General features: G+C 35.9%; 1 protein-coding gene across 8 annotated transcripts in view; it reads right to left on the bottom strand.

Annotated features, from left to right (window-relative positions):
* DNAH5 (dynein axonemal heavy chain 5) overlaps positions 1-22947 on the bottom strand; it is a 137031-nt gene that overhangs the window by 44300 nt on the left and 69784 nt on the right. For 7 of the 8 annotated variants that reach the window (XM_038128809.1, XM_038128805.1, XM_038128806.1 and 4 more), the window contains 16 exons: positions 22368-22540; positions 21107-21285; positions 19391-19578; positions 18624-18818; positions 17822-17956; positions 17012-17119; positions 16178-16331; positions 14373-14519; positions 11769-12010; positions 8252-8428; positions 7637-7841; positions 7010-7152; positions 6161-6295; positions 4465-4587; positions 3244-3457; positions 2403-2626 (listed from right to left, as the gene is read on the bottom strand). In XM_038128809.1, coding sequence (XP_037984737.1) covers positions 2403-2626; positions 3244-3457; positions 4465-4587; positions 6161-6295; positions 7010-7152; positions 7637-7841; positions 8252-8428; positions 11769-12010; positions 14373-14519; positions 16178-16331; positions 17012-17119; positions 17822-17956; positions 18624-18818; positions 19391-19578; positions 21107-21285; positions 22368-22540 — 2742 coding nt within the window. The remainder of the gene's footprint in view (positions 1-2402; positions 2627-3243; positions 3458-4464; positions 4588-6160; positions 6296-7009; positions 7153-7636; positions 7842-8251; positions 8429-11768; positions 12011-14372; positions 14520-16177; positions 16332-17011; positions 17120-17821; positions 17957-18623; positions 18819-19390; positions 19579-21106; positions 21286-22367; positions 22541-22947) is intronic. The other variant, XM_038128810.1, reaches the window with a different exon arrangement.

The raw sequence follows: 22947 nt of genomic DNA, 5'->3' as shown, positions 1-22947 counted from the left end.
AAAGGGGAGGCATTTCACAGAATCACAGAAGAAGAATGGGATATTTTGCAAGGAACCACAGTGGGTCATCCTCCCTGCTCAAGCAGGGTCATCCTAGAGCACGTGGCAGAATTGCATCCAGATGGTTCTTGAATATCTCTAGCAAAGGAGACTCCACAACCTCTCTGGGCAACCTGTTCCAGGGCTCCATCACCCCCCCCCCCACCCCCCCCCCCCCCCCCAGTAAAGAAGTTCTTCCTCATGTTCAGGAGGAACTTCCTGTGAATTAGTTTCTACCTGTTACCCCATTGCTTGGCACCACTGAGCAAAGCCTGGCTCTGTTCTCCTGAAACTCTCCCTTCACATACTGACAGACATTGATGAAGTCTTTTGGGATTAGCAAGGCGACGCCAATGTCTGGGAAGAAGGCTAACTAATTACTTTATTATACCATATTATTCTATACTATATTACACTACAGCTAAGCTGAAACTGAACAAGAACTCAACAAAATCTCTTGACTGTCTCCTGACCGACCATCAGGACACAGCTTGCAGAGATTGGTCAAGAAAACAAAACACTCACACCAGAATCCAATTACCAAATCCCTTCAGTTAAAAAAATCTTCCATAATGCATTTGACTTTTGCACAAACACAGGAGCAGCAAATGAGATAAGAATTGGTTTGATCCTTCTTTTCTCTGCTTTTCCAGGAAAAAAACTGAGAGAAAATTGTCTTTCTCTGTTCAGCGAATGTGAATCCCACAAGGTCTCCCCTCAGTCTTCTCATTTTGAGGCTGAACAGGGCAAGCTCCCTCAGTCTCTCCTCTTAAAAGAGGTGCTCCAGTCCCTTAACTGTCTTTGTAGCTCTCTACCAGACATACTCCAGGAGCTCTATGTCTCTCCTGCACTGAGCAACTCATTTGGCTTGCAAAAAAAAAAACCAATACCAACTTTAAAGCTTTGCCTTTATTTCTTAATTTAAAAATAACTTTAACATTAGAAAAGAAATAGCATTTGGGGTTTTTGCAGAAGAGATACCTTGAGCTTCTTATTCTGCCCAATAGCAATTTAAGATTATATTCAGTTAACAATGGAAGAAGCTTTAGTCTAGTGTTCCAAAGTGAGGTGTATGAAGATTTTATTTCCTCAGCCCTAAAACCATATCCATACCTGTTAACATGTTTATGTATTGACAAACCCCTTTTCTAACTGGTAATTAAGTAGAAGATGGGTGAAAATATAAGCATCATGGCATGAATAATTTCATGCCAAACACAGATAGCAGTCCCAATGCTACAGCCAAAGTAGTTAGAGAACAACAGCAAAGAAAAATGTTTAAGTGTTTATATTATCCCTTCTCCAAATTCAATATACCTTTAAAGTCCCTCCATTTGGTCACAGGATGAAGAAGGATAACCCTATTAACACCAGCAGCACTGTTTTTATTCCTATGCTATTACCATACAATAGTGGAAAAAATTCCAGGTACTCCCTGAAGACCTTTTGTTCAGCCTACAGCACTTTGTACAATTGATGAATACTACATCAAGTCTCAGAACTAATACGTAAATTTATATAATAGTATTTTGACCAATTGTTTTTACACTTAAAAATACATTAATTGTCTCTATACATATATATATATAATCTAAGTGCTGCATGTTTTTGCTGCAGAAATTAAAATCCATTCTGAAGTTTAAATTTTAGATGCAGTAGAATTCAGAAGCTTATTCAACAGAGATGCACATTGTACATGAAACTATTATATAGCCCAAGTATTTAACAAATTTTCCATGTTTCCCATAAACACTGCTTTTCCAGCACTACATGTTTCACAGCTTAAAACTCTAAATGACTTTTTGTAAGACTCCGTGTCTGTAGTGCAATACAACAACTTTTCCTTAAAATAATTAGGAGAGAAATGATATTTTACTGGAGGAAAGATGGATTATGGAAAAAAATATTACTAATACTTGTTACTACTTCTTCCTTTTAAACCATAAGCCAGAAACCATTTGTTTCAGACAGAAATTAGGCAGTGACTGAAAGTCCCAAGACAGTAATGGAGAGAAGGAACTATTCAATTTTTTAATCAATATATGAGCCTTTTCATTGGGTTAAAAAAAGTTTATTCCTTCTCACTTATTTTCTCACTATTTTCAAATAAACTAGCATTTGTCAGTAATGGGAAAAACAAAAACAAGATAGGAGTAAACTGTTGTGACAAAAGAAGTGGCTGTTGTCATCATTTTGAAACAAAGCTGTCATTTCAGTTGGTACTATAAAAGCTGACTAAAACACCTTTGCCTCAAAAAACCCACTAAGGTTGCATTATTTTAAAGTAAATTCAAATGCCAAGATAGACTCTCATCCCCTTTCCTACACTAATTATAACAAGGTCACTGATGTGCTCTGCTTACCTGTGGTTCATTGATCACTTCCGATGTAGTGTTCAGCATTCCTTGCCAAATCCTCGAGAGGTCTCGAAGGTTGAAGACATAATGAAACTTGGCTGGAGTGGGCAACATTTTTATCTTGGTAATCTGCCACAGTCTGCGTGTCAATGGAACCAATTTGGCTACTGTTTTCTTCACATCATCTGAAAATCCCCGCTCACTACAGTAGTGTCCTTCTCCAATTACACCTTTGGAAAGAAAGATTGACAAATCAAAGACATGTTAGCACAACACCAAGAGCAATGATTGCCTGTTTCTTTTCTTTTTTCCAATCCCAAAAACCTTTTCAAATTTGTTAAAATGGCCTTCCAGTGTATATTCAAATTTTGATTCAGCCATTCTTAACACCATTCTGCCACCAGCTTAATGGTTATTTAGCTTTTAATTAACAGCACATTAAAAGGTTCTTTTTCTCGTCAAATAGCTTCCACTGGCCTTGAATAACTAATCTTCTGCTGAAATCAGTATGATCCAATTCTTTGTGAAAGACTTGTCTTTAGTCAGTTATTCTTAGCAGTAGTGGCACCTGAGCAACTGTCCAGCATTGTCACTAAAACAACAGCTCCATGTCATTCTTATTAAATCTGAGCATACCAAGAGTTTCAGAGATATGACTAGACCTGAAAAATTTACAGATTGATGACATTGCAGGTGGGGAGTGATTACTGAAGAAAAATATGCTGGTAAACAAATCCCAGGGGATTTAAGCCTCAATTTTAAGAATAATTTGTACAAATAGAATGATCAGGAAAAATCAACTACTATTTTAAAAAATGAGATGGGTAAAAAGCTAATTTCCCTTTACCAAAAATTTTGTCAATGGAAGAATTGGAAGGCAGAGTACAGTTGAACACTGAAAATTGTCTCTTCAGCCTCTGTGGAATATCATTGCGACCTCCCCCAGGGTGGATCATGGCAGCCAAAAACTGAATGTCCACAATGTTGGTAAATTCACCAGGTTTTTCCAGGTTATACAGTCCTTTCTGTTCCATCAATTGCCTAACTATCTCATTAGTGACCTGTAAAGTAACCAGATTTTATATCAGACAATATTATACATACAACTGAATGAAATACAGAACATACTTAAATGTTTGAAATATCTAACAAAGAGTATAACACTATCTTGTCCCCTAACCTTCTGCTTATTTGCTTCAGGATAAAACTGCACTGCAAGGAATAAGCCCATTTGGTAAAATCTAAGGATAAAAATCATAGGAGTAGAGAGGTACCCTCATTTAGAACTAATCATTCATACAATTTACACTCACTTGAATGCTGCATGATTTACGTTGCTGTTAGAAATACTTCTGCCTTTTAGAATGAAATTTCCAGGTTTTTTTAACCAAGCCCAAACTAATGCATCTTTGCATGTTGCAAATGACACAAAATATTTGTATTAAGTTTCATATGTAACAATCTCGAGTATGGTTTTCAAGCTGAAATAGTAAAATTACTTCCATTCAAAGGCATGCAAGATCCTTTTCTTTAGCCATAAAGGGATACCCTACATTTCTGTTTGACAAGCTGAAAAAAACCCACAGAGAGTACATCCTATAGCAGTACTCCTCTAGAAATTTTAACATTCATTTCCAAAGCAATGTACTTCAGAACAACTTTGTCAATACACATAAAGATTAGTTCCATTTTGTCTGAAGCAGAGAAGAAACTTATTAACTCTCAGGTTTAACAGTATTTTAATTATTGCCCACAATGTCAGTTTTGCTATCAAAATTTGTGTACCAAAGACTTCTTGTTTTTAATTATAAAATGAGTGCTGTTAAAAAACATTATTAAAATTATACAGGCATGTTCTAAGGAGCACTCAAACTGCTTCTTGCTGTCAGCATATTTATTTTTCAATTAATTCCTGACAAATTATTATAGATGGGTTCTTTAAAAAGACTCTTTAAAGTGCTACATATCAAATTTACCCTATTCTGAATGACTGAGAAGCCAATTTTACAGTGTAGCATAAAAACAAAGAAAACCTTTTGTCTCCTTTTTTCTTCTTTCACAAACTAACCTGATCTCCCCATTCATTGATTATGGGCATGTTCACATCATCAATGAAGACTGTCATCTTTCTGCCTGCAGCTGGACCATAAGTTGTGCCCATGCGCTTATCCACATAGCTTTCTATCGAACGCTGTTAAAAAGCAATTAGCACAGTCACAAAGAGCATTTCATTTCATACATGATTCAATCACTTAAACATCTTGGTGCTCCTGTTACATAGAATTTTACTAAGTGAGGTTCAGACAAGGCATTTGCTGGAGGTAATTGCACTAGTTCAACCAGAATGTCTGAAATCTCAAGGTATACAGCACTAGACTGCTGTCTACAGTAGAAAACCATGCCTAACACTTTCATAAATCCGAATAGGTTTTAAACTTTTCTTTCATTTTATTCATTTATCAGCAAAATTGATGATTGCTAGCAATAAAGTTAAAATGAAGATGTAATTCTGGAACACCTTTTCAGCAAGTATCAGGAACACCTTTCCAGCACGTATCAGGAACACCTTTCCAGCAGGTATCAATGTACTTCATAAAAGCATACATCAATAATTAAACTCACATATATAAATACACTTGATGAGATAGTTTTGCCTAATGGTAGACTTGCCTCTACTGTTCTTCTCATCACCTTTCCATTTCGCTGTTCCTCTTAAGTTCCAGTTTTTATTTACTCTATCTTAAGTGAAAGTTCACTTAACCATACCTAATTATTCTTCAGTATAAACCTAAATATCTGCATTCTTACACTATGCCTAGGCTCCAATCTGGCACAAGTGGCATCAGGTAGACCAAGATTATGAGAAGCTTGAGTAATTTTAAAGCACGGGTCATAACAGAATGTTTTGATCTAGATTGTTTACAGAGAATTCACTTAGTCTTGCACATCTATTTCAGATGTCCTGATGATCACAATCTCACCTATCACCAATTAAATCTTATTTATTTTATAAAAATATGTTACCTTTTGTTTATAGCCCAACAAATAGAAGAAAAAATCCTAAGGAAATTAAGACCAAAATTACATGTTTGTATGTTATATAAAATGTTAGTAGTTTCTACTATGCTATATAGGCAGATGATAAGTGATTCATCAAGCTTATAGGCAGCACTTCCAGTCCAAACAGTGCTTTGGCCTGGAAAAAGGCCAAATTACATTAAAAATATTCCCCAAATATATTTCCAGGAGTAAGACACTTGAAATAATTCAAATTATATTGGTAGAAATTTGGATAGGTAGTACAGTTCAGGATTTAAGCATTCATAATTGAATGTAGAGCAGCTGCACTGCATGTGTTGCTTTTTTAATGAGTAATTGTAATGACTGAAACTTAAATTGCAGACAGCACACTTTTAATGACAGATTGTTGTGGGTAGCACTTATTTTACCCATGGTGTTTAGTGAAATCTAACAGCTCTTCCCAGTTAGTGAGAATGGATATATTTGACACAAAAGCATAATAAGATGAAGACAATAATAGGCATGTTATTGTAGAAGTCCAAGAACAGTTCAATAGCTACTGAAAAAGTTGAAAGGAACGATTTTTTTACAGAAGTCTTAAATCATGTGTTAGAACACTTGGACTATTTGAACAAGTGCTTTTTTCTTGTTCAGAATCCCTTTCAGAAGCATCCTCCTGGCAAATTATCAGAATATTCTCTGAATCCAACTATCTTGTATGAGAAGATTAATCACTACTATACCTGAAAAATTAATGGGGTTGTTGCAGATGAAAAATTCAAGCTCTTAGTTATGTGCTTTTCAGGGTTATATTTTGACATAAAACCTTTGATTATAACAGTCTTTGCAGTTCCTTGCTCACCAATTAGTAGGACAGCCTAGACAAAGACAATATCGAAATAAGATGAAACACAGAGCTGTGCATCTTGGCAAAGGTTCAAAAGTCCCATTTAGCTTTTAAACAGAAAAGAAACTAGAAAAGTTATGTAAAGTGAACTCTACACTGGAGACATGTAGAAGTAAAATAGTTAATGTCTCATAGATTTTTGCAGGCCTGACAAGTTAAAAATATTTGCAGTTAATGGTCATGTCATCCAGCACAATCACACTAACAAGGAAAGGAGTTAATTATTTGAAAAAGGGTTTCATCATCTAGAGACTCAGTATCTGTAACATTTCAATTGCTTATGTGACACAGTTTTGGTGAAGAATAGCCTAAAGCTATATAAATTCTGTAACTGCCCCATGCTGGCAGAGTTCAATCAGCAGAGTCAGGTATGAGCTATGACCTATGTTCTTCTTCCTCTTCCATCAGTACATGAAAATATTGGTTCCATTCTGACTGATCTCAGCTGTAATTAGTTATTTCCACAATAGAACGAAGGGGCGAGGGAACGACAAAGTTTGGAAACAGTGACTATTCAAGAGTTCAATCATATTTGCATGAAAGTAGTTTCTGGAAACACCATTCTATATCTAAAAAAAAAATATTAAGTTCTTCCTTTTCAATAACATAATATTTCATTGCTAATCCAAAACTTTTGTCATGTGTTCTGTTGGCAGTGCTTTGATATGAAGTATAGAAAAAGTACCTTGCCCTGTTTTGCTATGGTTTCAATAAGGAAATCCATTCTCACATTGTCAACATTAGGCACAAGAATTGAATCATACTCTGGGGTACCACTACTGGGATATACATACTCTTCCACATGTGTATTCCAGTGCATCCATGTACCTAATAAGAAAGTAATTAAGTTAATCTTTTAGAAATACTAGGCATCATCACTTCCTTTATTTTCCATTCAGTTCACTGATCTGTCTATTCTTCTGTCTCACGTACAGCAATTCCTTTCTGAGTATTCAGACTAAAATTTATAGAACCATATAAACATAGAATCCCTCAAGTTGTATCTAAGAGGCTTACTCCTCTTTCCTACAAAATTTTGACAACGAGAAGGATTATATGGTCACTTGACAATTCATCACCACAAAGTCCATGCAGCTTTTATACCAATATATCCACATTCTGACTTTTCATTGGAAACAGGGAAAAACCTAAACACAACACCACCAGTGAAGTATAGCCATAAAATAAAACTTGCTAAGGGACACAAAAGAAGGTAAGCTATAAAATATTTCTGCATTACTTCTCTAAAAAAAAGCACAATTATAAAATAAGTTTTTAATTTTACCCCATGTCACCCTGCTGAGTTACTAACCATCAGATGCCACATAATAATCAAACATTGTGTCTTCACTGCCTTCTGGGATACAGGGGAGATCAAGCTTTACTGTTGCATGTTTTCGAAGCCAGTATTCCATCTTGCATCTGTCCTCCAGCTCTAGCAATGCTCCTACACTCCACATGAGAGAGAAGACGTACAGCCTTTCCAAGTATTTTGGAGTCAGTTCCCCACCTTGCTCCTGAAGGATTGAGTTAGGTTTTAATTTTCAACAGCCTGAAAACTCTACTTGATAATCATTAGTAACATGAGGTTAGAAGTCTTCGGTCACATTTAAATTTAGAGATGTCCTCAATGATCAGACAGAATCAATATAAACCGATAACAAATCACCCAAAAATAAAAAGGAAAACTGCTAATGCTTGCTCCATGTGCTTAACATACACCAGTGCTTAACATCAAATCCAAATGGGAGATTGTGAAAGAGGTCACATCCCAGCTATTACTTTCTGAAGAAACAGAAAGCATTCTTTACTAACCTGCATCTTCTTTGACATTCCAAGTCATCAAAGAATCCCTCTCTATAAAACTTTGTTACTTGAAATTATCCACAATACATTAGGTATATGTAAAAACATTCACACTACCTACCTTAGGTGGGATAAGGCCCTGCAGCATATTAATGCTCTGCATAATCACAAAGGCTTCCAACATCTCAGTCTTGCAATGCAGAGACTGAATGCTGAAGCAGTACAAGTCTGGGAACGATGAAGAATACAGCTGACGTAGAATTTCCGCCTCTTGGAAGGCACATTTTTTCAAAAATCCCTGTTGCAAAGCATAAATTTAGTTCCCAATGCAAGTCTCAGTGAATCCAAGTACAGTAATTCAAAAGGTTCAGGAAGCATGGAATGTTGATTTCTTGGGGGCAGAATGAGAGAAGAGGGAGCCAGCGAGAGGGAGTTAAGCTTCCCTGTCCATCGGGTAGGGTTTAATTAACAGAAGGTCAAATTTTACCCAAGTATGCATCATTCCTACTGGATGTTAAAGATGAAGAGAACTGAAAAGAAAAAAACTGTTCAACAGCATAAAAATCATTACTTCCAAACATTTTTTAATCACAACAGCTGTGAAAGGTACCCAAAAACTCCAAACATTTTGTTTATATAATCCAATTTTTTTTTAAAGTTTATTTTCTTTAGCTTGTTTATATCACAAAAATATACTAAAACCATAATGTATGGATTAAGGAAAACTAGATTCACACAACTCTTCAACACAGCTAAATTTAGCCTGCATCTCACTTCGAAGTGAGGAGGTAAATCATGAGTGACAATGCAAAATAAAATGCTTTTCTCTGCAGCTGAATCTTTAGCACAATTTTAACATCCAATAAGTGGTTGTCTGCAAACTAAGCAGCGCAAGGAGGCAGAACTGTGAGAACCTAACATCAGTAGGCCCTATACAATGCTGTAAGCACAGAAAGGAACAACACAAGTGGAATCTCAGGGGAGTCACTGTCCTAGATGTCTAATTTACAACTGCACTTTCCTGAGTATCCATATTAGTTTAAAAATTTTTTTAAAAAGTAAAACTTGGCAGTAACATACATAAGGCACTTGTGTTGACTGCATGTATTTGCATTGGTAAAACCGAAGTTTTACCAGTCAATTTTTTAGGAAACTTGTTAAACACTTTCTTCATAACAAGACTAACAAATATTTTGGACTTGGCAAAGGAACTCATCAAATGAATTAGTGACAATTCTCAAGTGTTGCAGAGACCTGTGACTGAACAGAAAATTCCATGGGATTTAGTATCATTCTAAATGGGAAAAGCTTCAGACACTACTAGAAAAATATAGTATCAGCCCTCTGCAGCAACTCTTAGTTCTTCACAGGCAGCAAACCCCCACGTTTGTAACAAGTCAACAGGACACAAGTGTTTCCAAGACAGGAAGGAATATCTGACGACAATCCCGTTCCTTTCCTCCTAATGGTTAAGGCCTAACAGGATTCTGGTGCCTTCCCTAGTGGGTCTTGCTGCTCCACACCTATTTTCAGGGCATTATACCTGACCTGCCATCTCAGATCCACAGGTGGAAAAGAAACCTTGTGTCTGTTGCCAGAAATCACAAGTGTACAGCCTTCCTCATCTTGGTAACTTCTGCTCACCAAAACACATCCCCTGGCTTCACTTTCTTCCAGAGGAGCTCCACTGCCTCCAGGCCCAAAGAAAGGCAGCAGGCACTGCTTGGCACTCAGGGCTTGGGCTACAGAATTCTATCTCTTTTGAGTTCTGTGTGGGCTGAAACCTCTAATTTGCTAAGGACACTGGTTCTAGGCAGTGCCACAAGCCAATTTTCCTGTTGCCAGATAAATCAGGGATTTAGGGACAAGCAAGCTATATAAAACTTGCAAGCATGAGAACCTTTACGTTTAAAGAAATAAGAAGTATGAGAATAACATCAAGTAATCACTACAAAAGGCTGACATCTGAAAGTTAATGTGAGGCCAGCTGTATTTTCATAGGACTAGTTAAGCAACACTAACTAGGTGAGGATTAGTTGCATTTTCCGCTGGTATCCTATTTGATTTAGAAAATGAAATGACTGAATGAGACTGTGAGACATTAGTCTTAAGGAATATTTTTAAAAACTTCTTCATGAGATACATACTAGAACAGAAGACAGTAATGTTTAGTCTGTTAGCTTATAGTAACCTATAAATTTTTGTCCTTTCGAGTCTGAAAAACAGGGAAACAAATACGCTACAAACTCCTGGATGGTGTTCCAATTTCATAAACAGAAAATAATTCCTATCTTAGAATTAAAGTTTTAAGCCCATATAAAGGGCTTTTTAATTTAATTTGGGATTACAGTGAAATATACCAAATATTACTTGGGTTTAAGGGGAAAGTAATTAAGTAATTATCTGTATGATCACAGCAATTAGTATTTTAGCCATGCAGGAGAAAGTTTTCATTTTTGATATTCAGAAGACCAGCCACGTTTATCAAAGCAAAATAATGTTAACCAAGCATTCTCAACAAGAGAAACAAAACAAAACAAACAAACCTAAACAAAATGAAATGCAGAGAAAAAAAATTAATATTTATTTTAATTTCTTTTTAAAGTGTTAATCCTGAGTAGTGTACTTCACTGATAAATTTTTTAAGGCAATATAGGGCTGAAAGGAAGAAAATGAGAAACCAACTTTTTTTAAACTATTGTCTCAATTGTTTACTTAACATAAAAGAAAACTGGAATTAAATGCTGAAAGCTTTGTTTAAGTATATTACTATGGAATACTAGGTAGATTCTTAGGAATTCTCATGTTTCATCTTTACCAAGATTTTTGCTACGTGAAAAAAAAATAGTATGCTCAAGTCTCAGACTTTGTCATTCACTATATTGTTACAAGCGTTGTGTCAAGATTAGGATTTATTTTTACTGGGTTTTAGAAGATGAAAGATAACATATAAAATAAAAAAAAAGACTTTATAAATCACTTTGATATATTTCAATATGTCATATGCTGGGTTTTGACTCTAAAACACAGCTGAAACATGTTCTGTTTTTCTGAATTATTCATTCCATGCCAGAGAGACAGTAACTACTGCCTGGTTCTTCAGATACTTTGCTTTTAAGAATGTTAACAGACAACCAAGTAACAACATCAATTTAAAAATTACATGTTTTGTTGCTGCATTGACTTTATTTCTGGTTCCAAATCCCAATTGCAATAAATTTTAAGAAATATCAAGAGAATTTCTATTTTCTTCAGGATTTCAAGTTCCCTGAATCAACTTTGCTCTTTTCTCCTCCTTGGTCTGAAGATGTACTATGTGCTACCAGGTAGTTAGTGTTTTAAAAACTGAGTTGTCCTTCAACTGTATAAAATACTTCTAATTACAAATTTGTCCCAAAGTAGAATTACCACACTCTTAAAAGTATAATATGTTAACTATGTTCCTTAAAAAAATTATTCATTCTTGTACAAACTACCAGAAACATTGCTATTTTAAGTACTGACCTAGAAGTTTATGCAGAGGAAAAGGGATTTTATAGCAAAAGGCACAAAAATAGGTTCTACAGTAATAAGAGTGAAGTGTTGAAGAAGTACCCAGTAAAACTTCCAATGCATATACAGACACTTAGCTGTTCTACCTCAAGGATAGGACTCCAGGTGAGAACTGATGAGCTCATGAACACCATCCCATTTCTTGAAACTGTTGCTGGAGAAGCATTATCAATGTTATGAGGCTCAAAGACTATTTTGCAGTTTGGCGCCATAGGTATCCGATCGCCATTTGCTAGTGTTAGAGTTCTGTTGTCATCCAGGACAGAATTAAGGTTCTCAATCCAAATAGCATCAACTGGACCATCAAGAACTATCCAGATGTGGTCACCTATAATGCAAAATAATAGATAAAAAGACCTATGGATGAAGTACTAGTTTCTTTCAAGGACCAGTTTCTTACTTCTGCAAACAAATTTTTAACTAATTCTGAATGCATGCACACAGCTACAATCTCAGCGTTTAATACCACTACCATTTCCATCACTCAGTTTTGGTTGGGTACTTAATTTTGTCACCTATTCATAATAATTACCCATTCTTCAGTATATAAAGCGCCATCAGCATAAGTCACCAGTGTTTAATACTCTGAAAGTGTTTTATGGATCCAGTCTTCAAGACAGTAATAAATTAGGTTTATTTCAAGTTACATGAAATGACATAAAGAAGATAATGACTACAGATATATTTAAATACCATTCATTTGTTTTCAATGAATTTTATAAATGTAGAGAAATTAAATGAAAGGAAGACTTGAAAAATCACTCTTTCAAATAGCATGCACACTGCCATGAGTAAAAGAGGTCCATTAGGGTAAGATTCTTGTCATTTGTTCTGTTCCTAAACTTGATCCAGCTTCCTTTTAAGCTTTTCCGTTGCTTTCCATTTTCTAATAGAAAGGTATTTTAAAGCCTGCTTCTGTTTCCTGGGAGGGTCTGGGTCTGCTTTCCTTGCCTCACCTGGGTATAGAGCAACAGATCCTGGCTGGAAATAGATCCCACCTTGGCTCCTGGCTGCTCTCCTCTTAGGGAGCAGACAGCCCCACCGTGCATTGCTAGACAGCTCTTTACCCAGAGAAGATCCTTCTGCCTTCAGAGTCAGTGTTTATTATGAAGGCCTAGGTGGCTTGGAGCTTTGCTAGCATTGAACCAAGGAGATATGAAACAGATGATAAACTTTTTTATATGAGGGTTTTTATAGCTCCAGTTTGGGCATCTCTAACATGAGACAGTCTGGAGTCTGACTCATAAAGAGATATTACAAAACTCTTACAGAGTAAATCTGAGGAAGTCATATGAGTGTGCTAATATATATTTCATTTTGAAGGAAAAGATAAAAAAATCAATAGTTAATGCCATGTTACATTCTCAAGGGTGTTACATTTTTAGATTTGAAACAAGCCTACCAAAATTAAATTGAAAAGTATTTTCTATTTTAAAAGTATCTGTATTTCTGAAGACTAAGTATTTTTTATATCAAATAGTGCAATAATAATACATGTTAAGATTTTCTTTTATTTTTCTCTTCTAAGGCATAATGATAAGATCACATACTAATTTTCAGTCAAGAAAAAGGAAGAAACAATCTAGCGTCAAACTCTCAAGGACACTCATTTAGTTAAAATAGCAGTCTAAGAATACATGTCAGCATAATTTTAGGCAGAAATTGGCTGCCTAAATAGAATTATCTAGTGCCATTTGAGATGCACTAGGATATGTGAAGGGCTAGCTGTCATGACATAACTGGTTCCTTTTAATATGGCAGCTAGAGAACAGGTAGAAATCCTGACAGCATCAAAATTTTTAAAGGACACCACTACTGGGGCAATTGACTTTTACCTTCCACTTTCCGTCCATCTGAGGGCCTAATACACAAAAGAAAGAATTCAGTAAATGCAGTGAAGTACTATTTGTTACACTACACTCTTTGAACACAAAGCATTTAGAATAGAGACTGTAAAAGGACAGAAGTTCTTCCAAAATTTTCCAATGCTTCCATGTAAGAAAAAAAATTATTACTGTGCTTTATAAAGTTTTCCTGAAGTTTTTTTCTTTTCTGAGGTTTTTTATTGTTTTATTTTAAATGGAAGCCTTTTTCATTATACCTGTATTGGGTCTGGCTTAGCTGGAGTTCCTTTCCCCATAGCAGCCCTAAACAGTGCTGTGCTCTGCGTTGGTGACTGGAAAGGTGTTGACAACACATTACAGTTTTGGGTACTGCTGAGCAGCACTGGCACAGCATCAGCTCTGTTTCTCAATATTCCCCACATCAAAGGGCTGGGGGTGAGCAAGATCCTGGGAGGGGACACAACCAGGCCAGCTGACCCAAGATATCCAAAGGGATATTCCATACCATACGACATCTGCTCAGATATAAAAACTAAGGAAAGGAGGAGGGTGGGCCACCTGCTGTTTACAGTGTTTGCTTTCCAGAGCAATCTCTATGTGTGCTGAAGCTCGGCTTCCTGGGAAGTGCCTGAACACCGCTTGCTGATGCAAAATAGAAAACAAACCTTTTTTTTTTCTCTTTGCTTGTGCTCAAGCAAATTTTTGCTTTTACTTTAGTAAACTGCCTTATCTCAATCTGTGAGTTGTTTTCCATTTATTTTCTCTCCCCTATCCAGCTGGGCAAAGGAGTTGTAGTGCAACTTGGTGGGCACCTGGAGTCCAGACAAAGTCAACCCACCACAATACCTTTCTTTGCTCTTAAAGTTTTTCTCCAGAGGGCTGAAAATATTCCATCTGTCCAATCATTTGTTGCCACATCAAGGCGTCCAAACATTTGTGGAGCAGTTATAGCTTTAGGATTCATTCTCATTTCACGATGAGGCTGTCCACAATCTATGAAGGCAGGCCACCAGTCAGTTTTTACATTTCTTATCAGCAGTAAGAGACCTTTGATAAACTCAGATTCATTACACCTAGATATATGCTTTACCATGCATTCATGATTATAAGAACATGTGGATTTACTTGAAAAACTTCTCTTGCTATACAAAATTCATTAATTGGAGACATCAAAAACAGTAAAACAAAGTTCTAAAACTTTTGAAAATTCAGTTCACATTTTATAGCTTCTTTGGGAACAGAAAAGCAGCAAGATGAAATTTATTCGAGGTTTAGTTTAATATTTTGAAGGCTTATCAAACAAAAGATCTTTAAAACACTTGGTTTGGATGCACATTTTTAAAACCCAATGAATAAATGCCAGACAGATGATTGATTATTTTGCCCTTCTGTGCACTTGCCTACATCTTAGAACAGGTAAAATATACAGTATTGGCATATTCTTAGGAATTCTCTTAGACAGACAAATTCTAACTAGCCATACCATAACCATTTAACCTTTATTTTTTATCTTGTTATCAACAGCTTAAAAACTACAATGCTGGACATCTTTGAAAATCCCAATATTAAAACATAAACAGGAGCCAGTAGTAAGATGTTGAAAGAAAGAGCTGAAAAAATTACTTATTTTAAAATAACTTCATAATAATCAGATTTCACTAACATGAAAGATAGAAGCCTGACAGATCAGTTCAACGTTTCATGAGGTTGTGTGAGAAGATCAGCTTTGAAAAAAGTAGTGAGGTGACTTTATCTTGGTAGTAACTCACATCTCAGTGCAAGAAAAAAAGACAGGAAAACTGTGCAATGCAACTTTGTTCTTTATGCTTTTTTTTTTCCTAAATGGAACAGTCATTTCCACTGCAGTGTGGAGTTTACAGTGTTTCTTAAGCACAGAACATTACTGCATTTATGAGACTTGCTGAACTGTTTTTGCAGAAATTATTCACTTCTGGAAAATCATATAAGCAACTTGTGAAATGGGGTAACACAAGGTTACCTCAAAAGAGATGTTTTTCTCCCCAGGCTATGACCTTTTATTTTAATAAGATCAAGCCGACATTCTTCAACTAATATTTCTGTTTAGAAATACAGATGACAAAAAAAAAAAAACACACACAGTCCTCAAGCCTACAGCCAGGACACAAAATTAACACCCTTGAAGATTTTTTCACTGTCTAAACCAGGAATTTATGGTTATAAACCAGTTATTTTATATTGCAAAGATCCTGTCTTATGCATTGTGTTCAAAAAGTCATAAATACTTCTAATACTTCTAATTCTAAGTCATAAATACTTCATAAATACTTCCTAATAAAGGTTTCAGCATTACCTCAGCAAAACCCAGGAGGTGCTTTTAATCACTTGTCTGAGCTGCCTGCCTAGACTGTGTTCCTCTTTCTTAATCCATCTAGAATAAGAACTTCTGATAAAAGTATGATAATAGGGACAAAAGGACAGGAAGCATATGGTTTTGAATGTCAAATATTTTTAAGCTACTAGAATAATTAGTATCTCAACATACAAACTCTTTCTTCCAGTAATGTATTCTCACAGTGAAATAATTGAGACTTTCTGAGAAGAAACAATGGGACTTAAATTTTACAGTGTAATAGTTCAGTAACAGTTTACAATATAAGCACTAACATTACCTGTCAATGCTTTCATTAAGGTGTGGATGCAGGTAGTTTTTCCTGCACCACTAGGTCCTAGTGTCATCAATCCATGCCTTACTCTCTGGGTTTCAAAAAGCTGGATAACTTTCAGTTTCCAAGGAGGATGACAAACAAGGCCAGATTCCTCCACCTAAGAGACAGTGACAGAAAACCAAATTACTATTATTTTAGAGTGCAAAATATATTTTGATGCCTTTAGATATAGATAGATAAATATATAGATATAGATATATCATCAAGAGATTACTATACTCTTTGTAAAGGATTTGTGTATATTTAAAAAAAACTGTTGGAAAAAGGAGATATATTTGATATTCAAATACATATTCAGAAAAATAAGGTAAACCAGCCTCTATGTACATTATAATCTATCCATTAGATATACCTATAATATATCTATAATATTGATACATATTATAGTCTTAAGTTTGCCCTACTGAAGTATTACAAACACCTAATGGGAAATTAAATAAAAGAGATGTAATTTTAAGTAAATCTTTCCTCAAATTATTATTCTAATTGTCAGGACTTTAGCTAAATAATAAATCCTGGGTCACATATGGTAAGCTCATATACATGCATTTTTCAAATTGGACCCCAGTAACCATGACTCCAGAAAACCACAGGACACTATAATCCCAATTCAGTGACCTGAAGAATAATCTTAATAATACTGTGCCAGTGGTAAAGATTTATGGAAAAACTTAAATAGTGAAATACAATATTGCCAGCTGGATAGACTCCACAACAAGAATTTATGTGACTTCATGACAGTTATACCAGAGCACCACAAATCATGAGAAACATCACCTGCTTGTCAATGGCTGCTTCAAGTTCAGGATAGCCTGCTTTATCAAGCTGGATATCCGGAAACAGATCTTCAATTAAACTCAGAAATAAGGGTTCGTCTTCATCAATCTAGTGAAAATCAGGGAAAATGAAAATCCACACAGATTAAAACCAGTTCTATTTATTTTATCAACTTTAGAAAGAACAATCCCTAAGTCCTGAAGACCTAAAGAACTGCTTGAGAACATAAGGAACAATCTATATAATCTTCTAGGTGCTAAACATTAGAAGGACACAGCAGAGAGAGATCATGTGATGCTTCTGTTTGTCAAAATAAATCACTAACATGCAGACTTATAGTAGATTTTAGCAAAAACATTTAGAAAATTGTCTATTTTATTTGGTGTAAAAAAAAAGATTATACATACAGAAACAGAAGAGGGTTGTTAGCTATTTAGACAGGTGAAATGGTACTCATTACTATGAATAACAGATTCTTTCAAAAGAGTGACTAAATACTTAAGCACAAGGTTTCTAAAGAAGTTACTGCACAGACATCTACTTTGTTACTTACTTCCAACAGTAGCAGGGAAAATATGTAAAAAATTTCTGAACAATTCAAGGTTAAACCCAGGAAGAAAGTCAAACAACAGAAAGCTCAGTCCCACACAGGGTACTATGAGAAATTTATCTCTCCCCCAGCTAAAATGTTCCACTCAGAGAATGAAACATTTCCAAGCTAGCTTCAGTGTAAAGGTCACATACAATCTTCTAGAGATCACGTAGCTCCAAAGTGCAGTTTAAATTATTTATCAGGTCCTCAGAACTTACCAGTTTAGACAGGTTCATATCTCTCAAAACACGCATGACGATGGTAGATTCAGTATCTGTGGGATTTGCTCTTTTTGCTGCTCCCAGCGTACGCAGCACAGACAATATATTCCGCAAGCCAAAATCATAATGCACCTAGAAGATATGTGAAGTTTGAGAAGATTTTCCCGGAGTCAATAGGGAAGAAACAGTTCTTATTTATTATTTAAGACATAGATGAATATGTAGGAGAAGTGGTATATGTGTTTCTAATTCTTCCAAACACCCATCAACTATTCTTAGGCTGTATGACTATGGGCAACTTCACTTTCAAATCTGCTACCATCTATTAAAATCTAACGTGTGACAGAAAAAAAGGTCATCATAAGTCATTGAATCAAGATAGGGTACCCAAGAACTATTGAGAAATACTTCATCAGTATTATTTTGAATTCTCTGTGGCCCTTGGAAACAGAGAAATATCTGTACAAGCACAGGCAGCACAAACCAAATGCCTCTCAAGCCACTCTGTAAGACCAACAAAGGCTACAATAAAGCTTTTAGTTGTCTCAGCCATCACTATTCACTGAAGTTAAATCTTAATAATAAACAGTGCTCTGCATGAAAGCCCCATCCTTGCACTGACAACCTGCAGGAGGAGTTAATCTTCCAGGACAGCAGAGGACTGCATTACTAAACCGCAAGTGTCTTTTGGCTTACTTAGTGGGCATGAACCTGTCCTTATTCTTCACACATATATTTTGTGACTTCATAGATAGTTTTTCCCTAAAATAATCAGGTTGCATCATATGAATATAATCACCTGCTTTGACAGCTGCTCTTCACACAGCTTGTACAGTGTAAAGAATTTCCTTGCCAACACAACATTATCAATGAAACCACAGCTGGCCAATTTAACACGAATTATGATCTGCCGATCAGGAACCATCATGGCCACTGAACGGAAATTGATCTTCAAGTTTTCAGGAAGTTCTTGCCGTCCAGCATACCCTGGATTCTGGAGAAGAAAAACAGGTGTTGAAGTTGAGTGTACCTTGCAAAAACAGAGGAATCAGCAAAGCAATATGCCATCTTGGTAGTAAAAATAATTCATTGTATTTGAGTCAAATATCAAAATTAATCACCTCACAGACTTACCACCTCTACAGAATTTTTGCCTCTTTTATACCCATGAGATATGAAAAAGGTTCCACCTAAGCATTACAAATCTGAGTTCATCTTACAGGTCTTATTTTACTGGCTACTCCTACCTCTATCTTTATGGCATTTTTTTTGTAATTGTAGCAAAAAGCATACTCTGGGAGCCAGAATTTGGCTTGTAGAAGCAATCTGAAATTGAGATAACTTGTATTTATGGTGCTGCCTGCATTTTGTAGTTGCATGTGCTTGATGTTATTGAAACAAGACCCTAAACTGTGTTTGCAGCAATGCTCAATGTTCTCAAACTATCAGTCAGTTAGTTCTAAGAACTGAATGATGTAAGAGTTAGCAAGTAAACTTCACATACCAAGTTCGACTCAATTATTGTACAATCATCACTGGTATAGTAGAAGCTTACTGAATACTTACCATAGTAAGAAAGATGCCAAATTCTGGGTTCATTTCTACATTGTCTCCATCAGTAAAAATAAACCTTTTTTTACGTTTCTTCTTACATGTCAACACGATTGCTATTTGCTGTGCAGCTACTGATAGCACTGGTAAATCGATACGATTGAATTCATCAAAGCAACCCCAGGAGCCAGATTGAGCAAGACCTGCAAAGAGAAAAGCAACTAAGCATACAACCATTACGTTTTTAACCCCTTTTTGGTGCAATTCACAAGCCAAAAATTAGAAATTAGGTTACTCTATCTCGGGGGGGGGGGGGGGGGGGGGTGGGGGGGGTGGGTTAGGGTTAGGAAAGGAACAAAGAGAAGAATTTTAATTTCTTTTCCAGTAAGAAAATAAAAATTCACAAAGTCCTTAAGATTTTCTAGAATACTGTGTGAAAAATTCCCCCAGTAATTCTATCAAAATGTGACAGGTTGTCAATAGCTTATTGCACATATTAAAATGTACAATACAGTTGCAAAAGCTGGAGGTCAGTCTATGCCGGAATTGTATTTTTCCTTGGAATTTTTGGGGAAAACAAAACAAAACCATAGATACAGTCACTTGCAACAATACAATAGTCCAGAACTTCCATTTGATCTCTAATTTGACATCTGCCATGACTAACACGTATAAATTTCAGATGCCTAAAAAATGTTATCTGCATTTAACTTCAGTGTGCTCTGCCAGTTGTTTTTAGCATATCTAGAACTACCCATGCATTTCCTTCTACTGATAGAAACTTCAATATTTGAATGAGACAAAACACTGAAATCAAAATTCAGCACGTCTCACCAGTTCAGCAATAAATTTCATAGCATTTTCTCTTCACAGCAGCAGTTCTCCATGTGACTTTAGGTCATTTTAAGTGACTTTATCTATCCTTTCATAAACTGTTCATAAAATGTTTTCAGACATTTCTATTTCCTGAAGACAGTGTTGTAATTGTATTTTATATAAATAAAAATATATTAATTACTTGCATTTATTAAAAGGTTGAAACCATCTGTCATTTATGTGTCAACCTTGTTTCATGGAGATGTTCTCTTATCCTTCGAAACTTTCACATAGTTCCTAAAATATCTCAGAATATAAATGACTGATTTTTAGAGGACTCATGAGGATCAACAAGTGCAACTGCTGACTCCACAAAGGTGTATCTAAAAGTTAAACCATATACATAAGATAGTGTCCAAGCACTATTTGGACACTAACAGGCTTGAGACCCCAATGACTGCTTTGTTCCAGTGCTTGACCACACTCTCACAGTGAATACCTAGCTTGAATTTCACCCTGTGCAGCTTCAAGCCATTCCCCCATATCCTATCATCAGACACCAGAGAGATCAACACCTCCACCTCCACTCCCCCTCATGAGGAAGTTATAAACAGCAATGAGGGTACCCCTCAGTCTCTCAAAGCAAAACAAACATAGTATATTCAGCTGTTCCTCCTAAGTCATGTCCTCTAGTTCTTTCACATCTTTTTTGCTGTCATTTGGATACATTCCAGTATTTTTATATGTTGTTATATTGTTGACTCCAGAACTGCAGAGGACTTGAGATGAGGCCACTCCAAAGCTGAGTACAGTGGAACAACTACTTTCTCTGCCCAGTTAGTTATACTGCACTTTGTGCACCCCAGAAAACAATTGACTGTTTGGCCAACAGCTTACCTTTGGTCCACATCTTACCTTTGAAGATCCTCCCAAGTCCTCGGAAATCCATCTGGTCTGAACAGTTGAAGACCACTACATATTTTCCGAGACACCGTCCCATATCTTTCACGGTTTCAGTTTTTCCAGTTCCTGCAGGTCCCACAGGTGCTCCACCCATGTTCATGCCCAAAGCTTGAGCCAAAGTGATGTAACATCTAAAAGGCAACAATCAATCAGGCTGCAGTGGACGGATTTCTGTTGAGTGCTAGAGGAACTTACACAAGGTCTGATTTAAGGAGAAAAGGGAAGTGCTGAAATTATATTCCACTAATTACAATTTAGATCAGTAAGGACAAAACCCCTTCACTCGGTCTCTGATGCAGGGAATATTAAGGTTCATTTCATCATATATAAAGTGAAAGAACAGAAAATCCTCAATTATAAGCAACCTGAAAGATCACAAGAAGGGAAGAAAGGAGATAAAGAGATGCTGCCTAATCTTAGTTTTAATAGCTTGGATACTGAGTTATTTTATCTGGAGTAGCTTTGAAACACATTATACTGTGGTGTACAATAATGAAAGACATCTAACCTTTCCTTTCTTGTCCATCTTTGAAATTTGATCACACAGTGCATCCCATTTTCATAAATGAAACATCTATGCATAATGCAGCAAAACACCAGCTAATAATTATACATCAAGACTAGCTCTGGCATTTTTGTATGGAATAGTCAAAAAAAAAAAAAAAAACCAACCAAATAATGCCTTTATTTTGCCAATGATAGGTTATAAAGCATTTTTTGTGCTATTTGAGTTAGACAGGTAGATCTCTCTGTAAATAGGATTGGAATTCTTTCAACATTCTTTTTGATCAAAGATCTCCAAACTACTGCAGCTGAATAAAAATTACTTTTCCTGTCTGTTCTTTCTTAGCTCTTTTCATCAGCTTGTCTGTAACCAGCTGCTTGTGTCCTGTATCTCTACATATTTTATCTGTTGGATATATCAGATCCTCAGGTATATTGGCTTCATGTACATAAGAACGAAGGTCACTTACATTATGTATATGGGGACCAGGGGAAGTATGTGTGAGAAAATAAGTCAGACATTATTCACATTAGAGGGCACAGAAACAAAAATATTGAAGCATTCCATATGAAAGTACTGGCTTTGACAAGTCTGTGAAGGATAAACTCTGCAGAGATCAATGTGCATCCAATAGGAATGACAAAATTGGTCTTGTAAAAGCCGAGCTTTGGCAGCAAAGAATAAAGGAATAAAATTAGTCTTTTTCACCTGTCTGTAAGAGGTGTTATGACAAGCCTGTCAGTACAGCCCAAGAATTCATTCTGGTATGTGAAGCTCACATCAGTGATCTTAATCACCATCTTATCAGAGTCTTCATTAAAATAAAATCTACATTGTTTCAGCCACTCAAAGTCCATAGGGCTCCTGATATGCATGCAGCACTAATAAGAGAGAGAAGACAAGGCTGTGGCATTCATGGTTAACATTTACTTTCACATTTATATTCTGCCATCTAAGTAGTAGATTCAAAGGCAACACTGCAAATATAGTGAAATATAGTGGGGAGTGAAGAATCTATCTGGATTTTTACCCCAAAAAATTGTAATGTATTATTGTTCAATCGCATTAGGCAGAGGAACCTCAGACTTCAGACAAGTGTGTCAGATGTCTAAATACAAATTAACAGTCCATAAGCCTCAAACAAGAGATATTTCAGTTTAACCTTAGTCTTTTAGTCTTTTTAGACCTTAGTCTTTACATTCCTTTTAGTCCTCTCTACCACTTTACTTTTACATGAGTCACAAGTACATAATGTGATATTTGATTTTATAAACTGCTATGAGAATTG

The sequence above is a fragment of the Motacilla alba genome, chromosome 2 (genome assembly GCF_015832195.1).
Source record: "Motacilla alba alba isolate MOTALB_02 chromosome 2, Motacilla_alba_V1.0_pri, whole genome shotgun sequence".
NCBI classification, from domain to species: Eukaryota; Metazoa; Chordata; class Aves; order Passeriformes; family Motacillidae; genus Motacilla; species Motacilla alba.
This window is presented reverse-complemented; position numbering and strand designations above follow the sequence as displayed.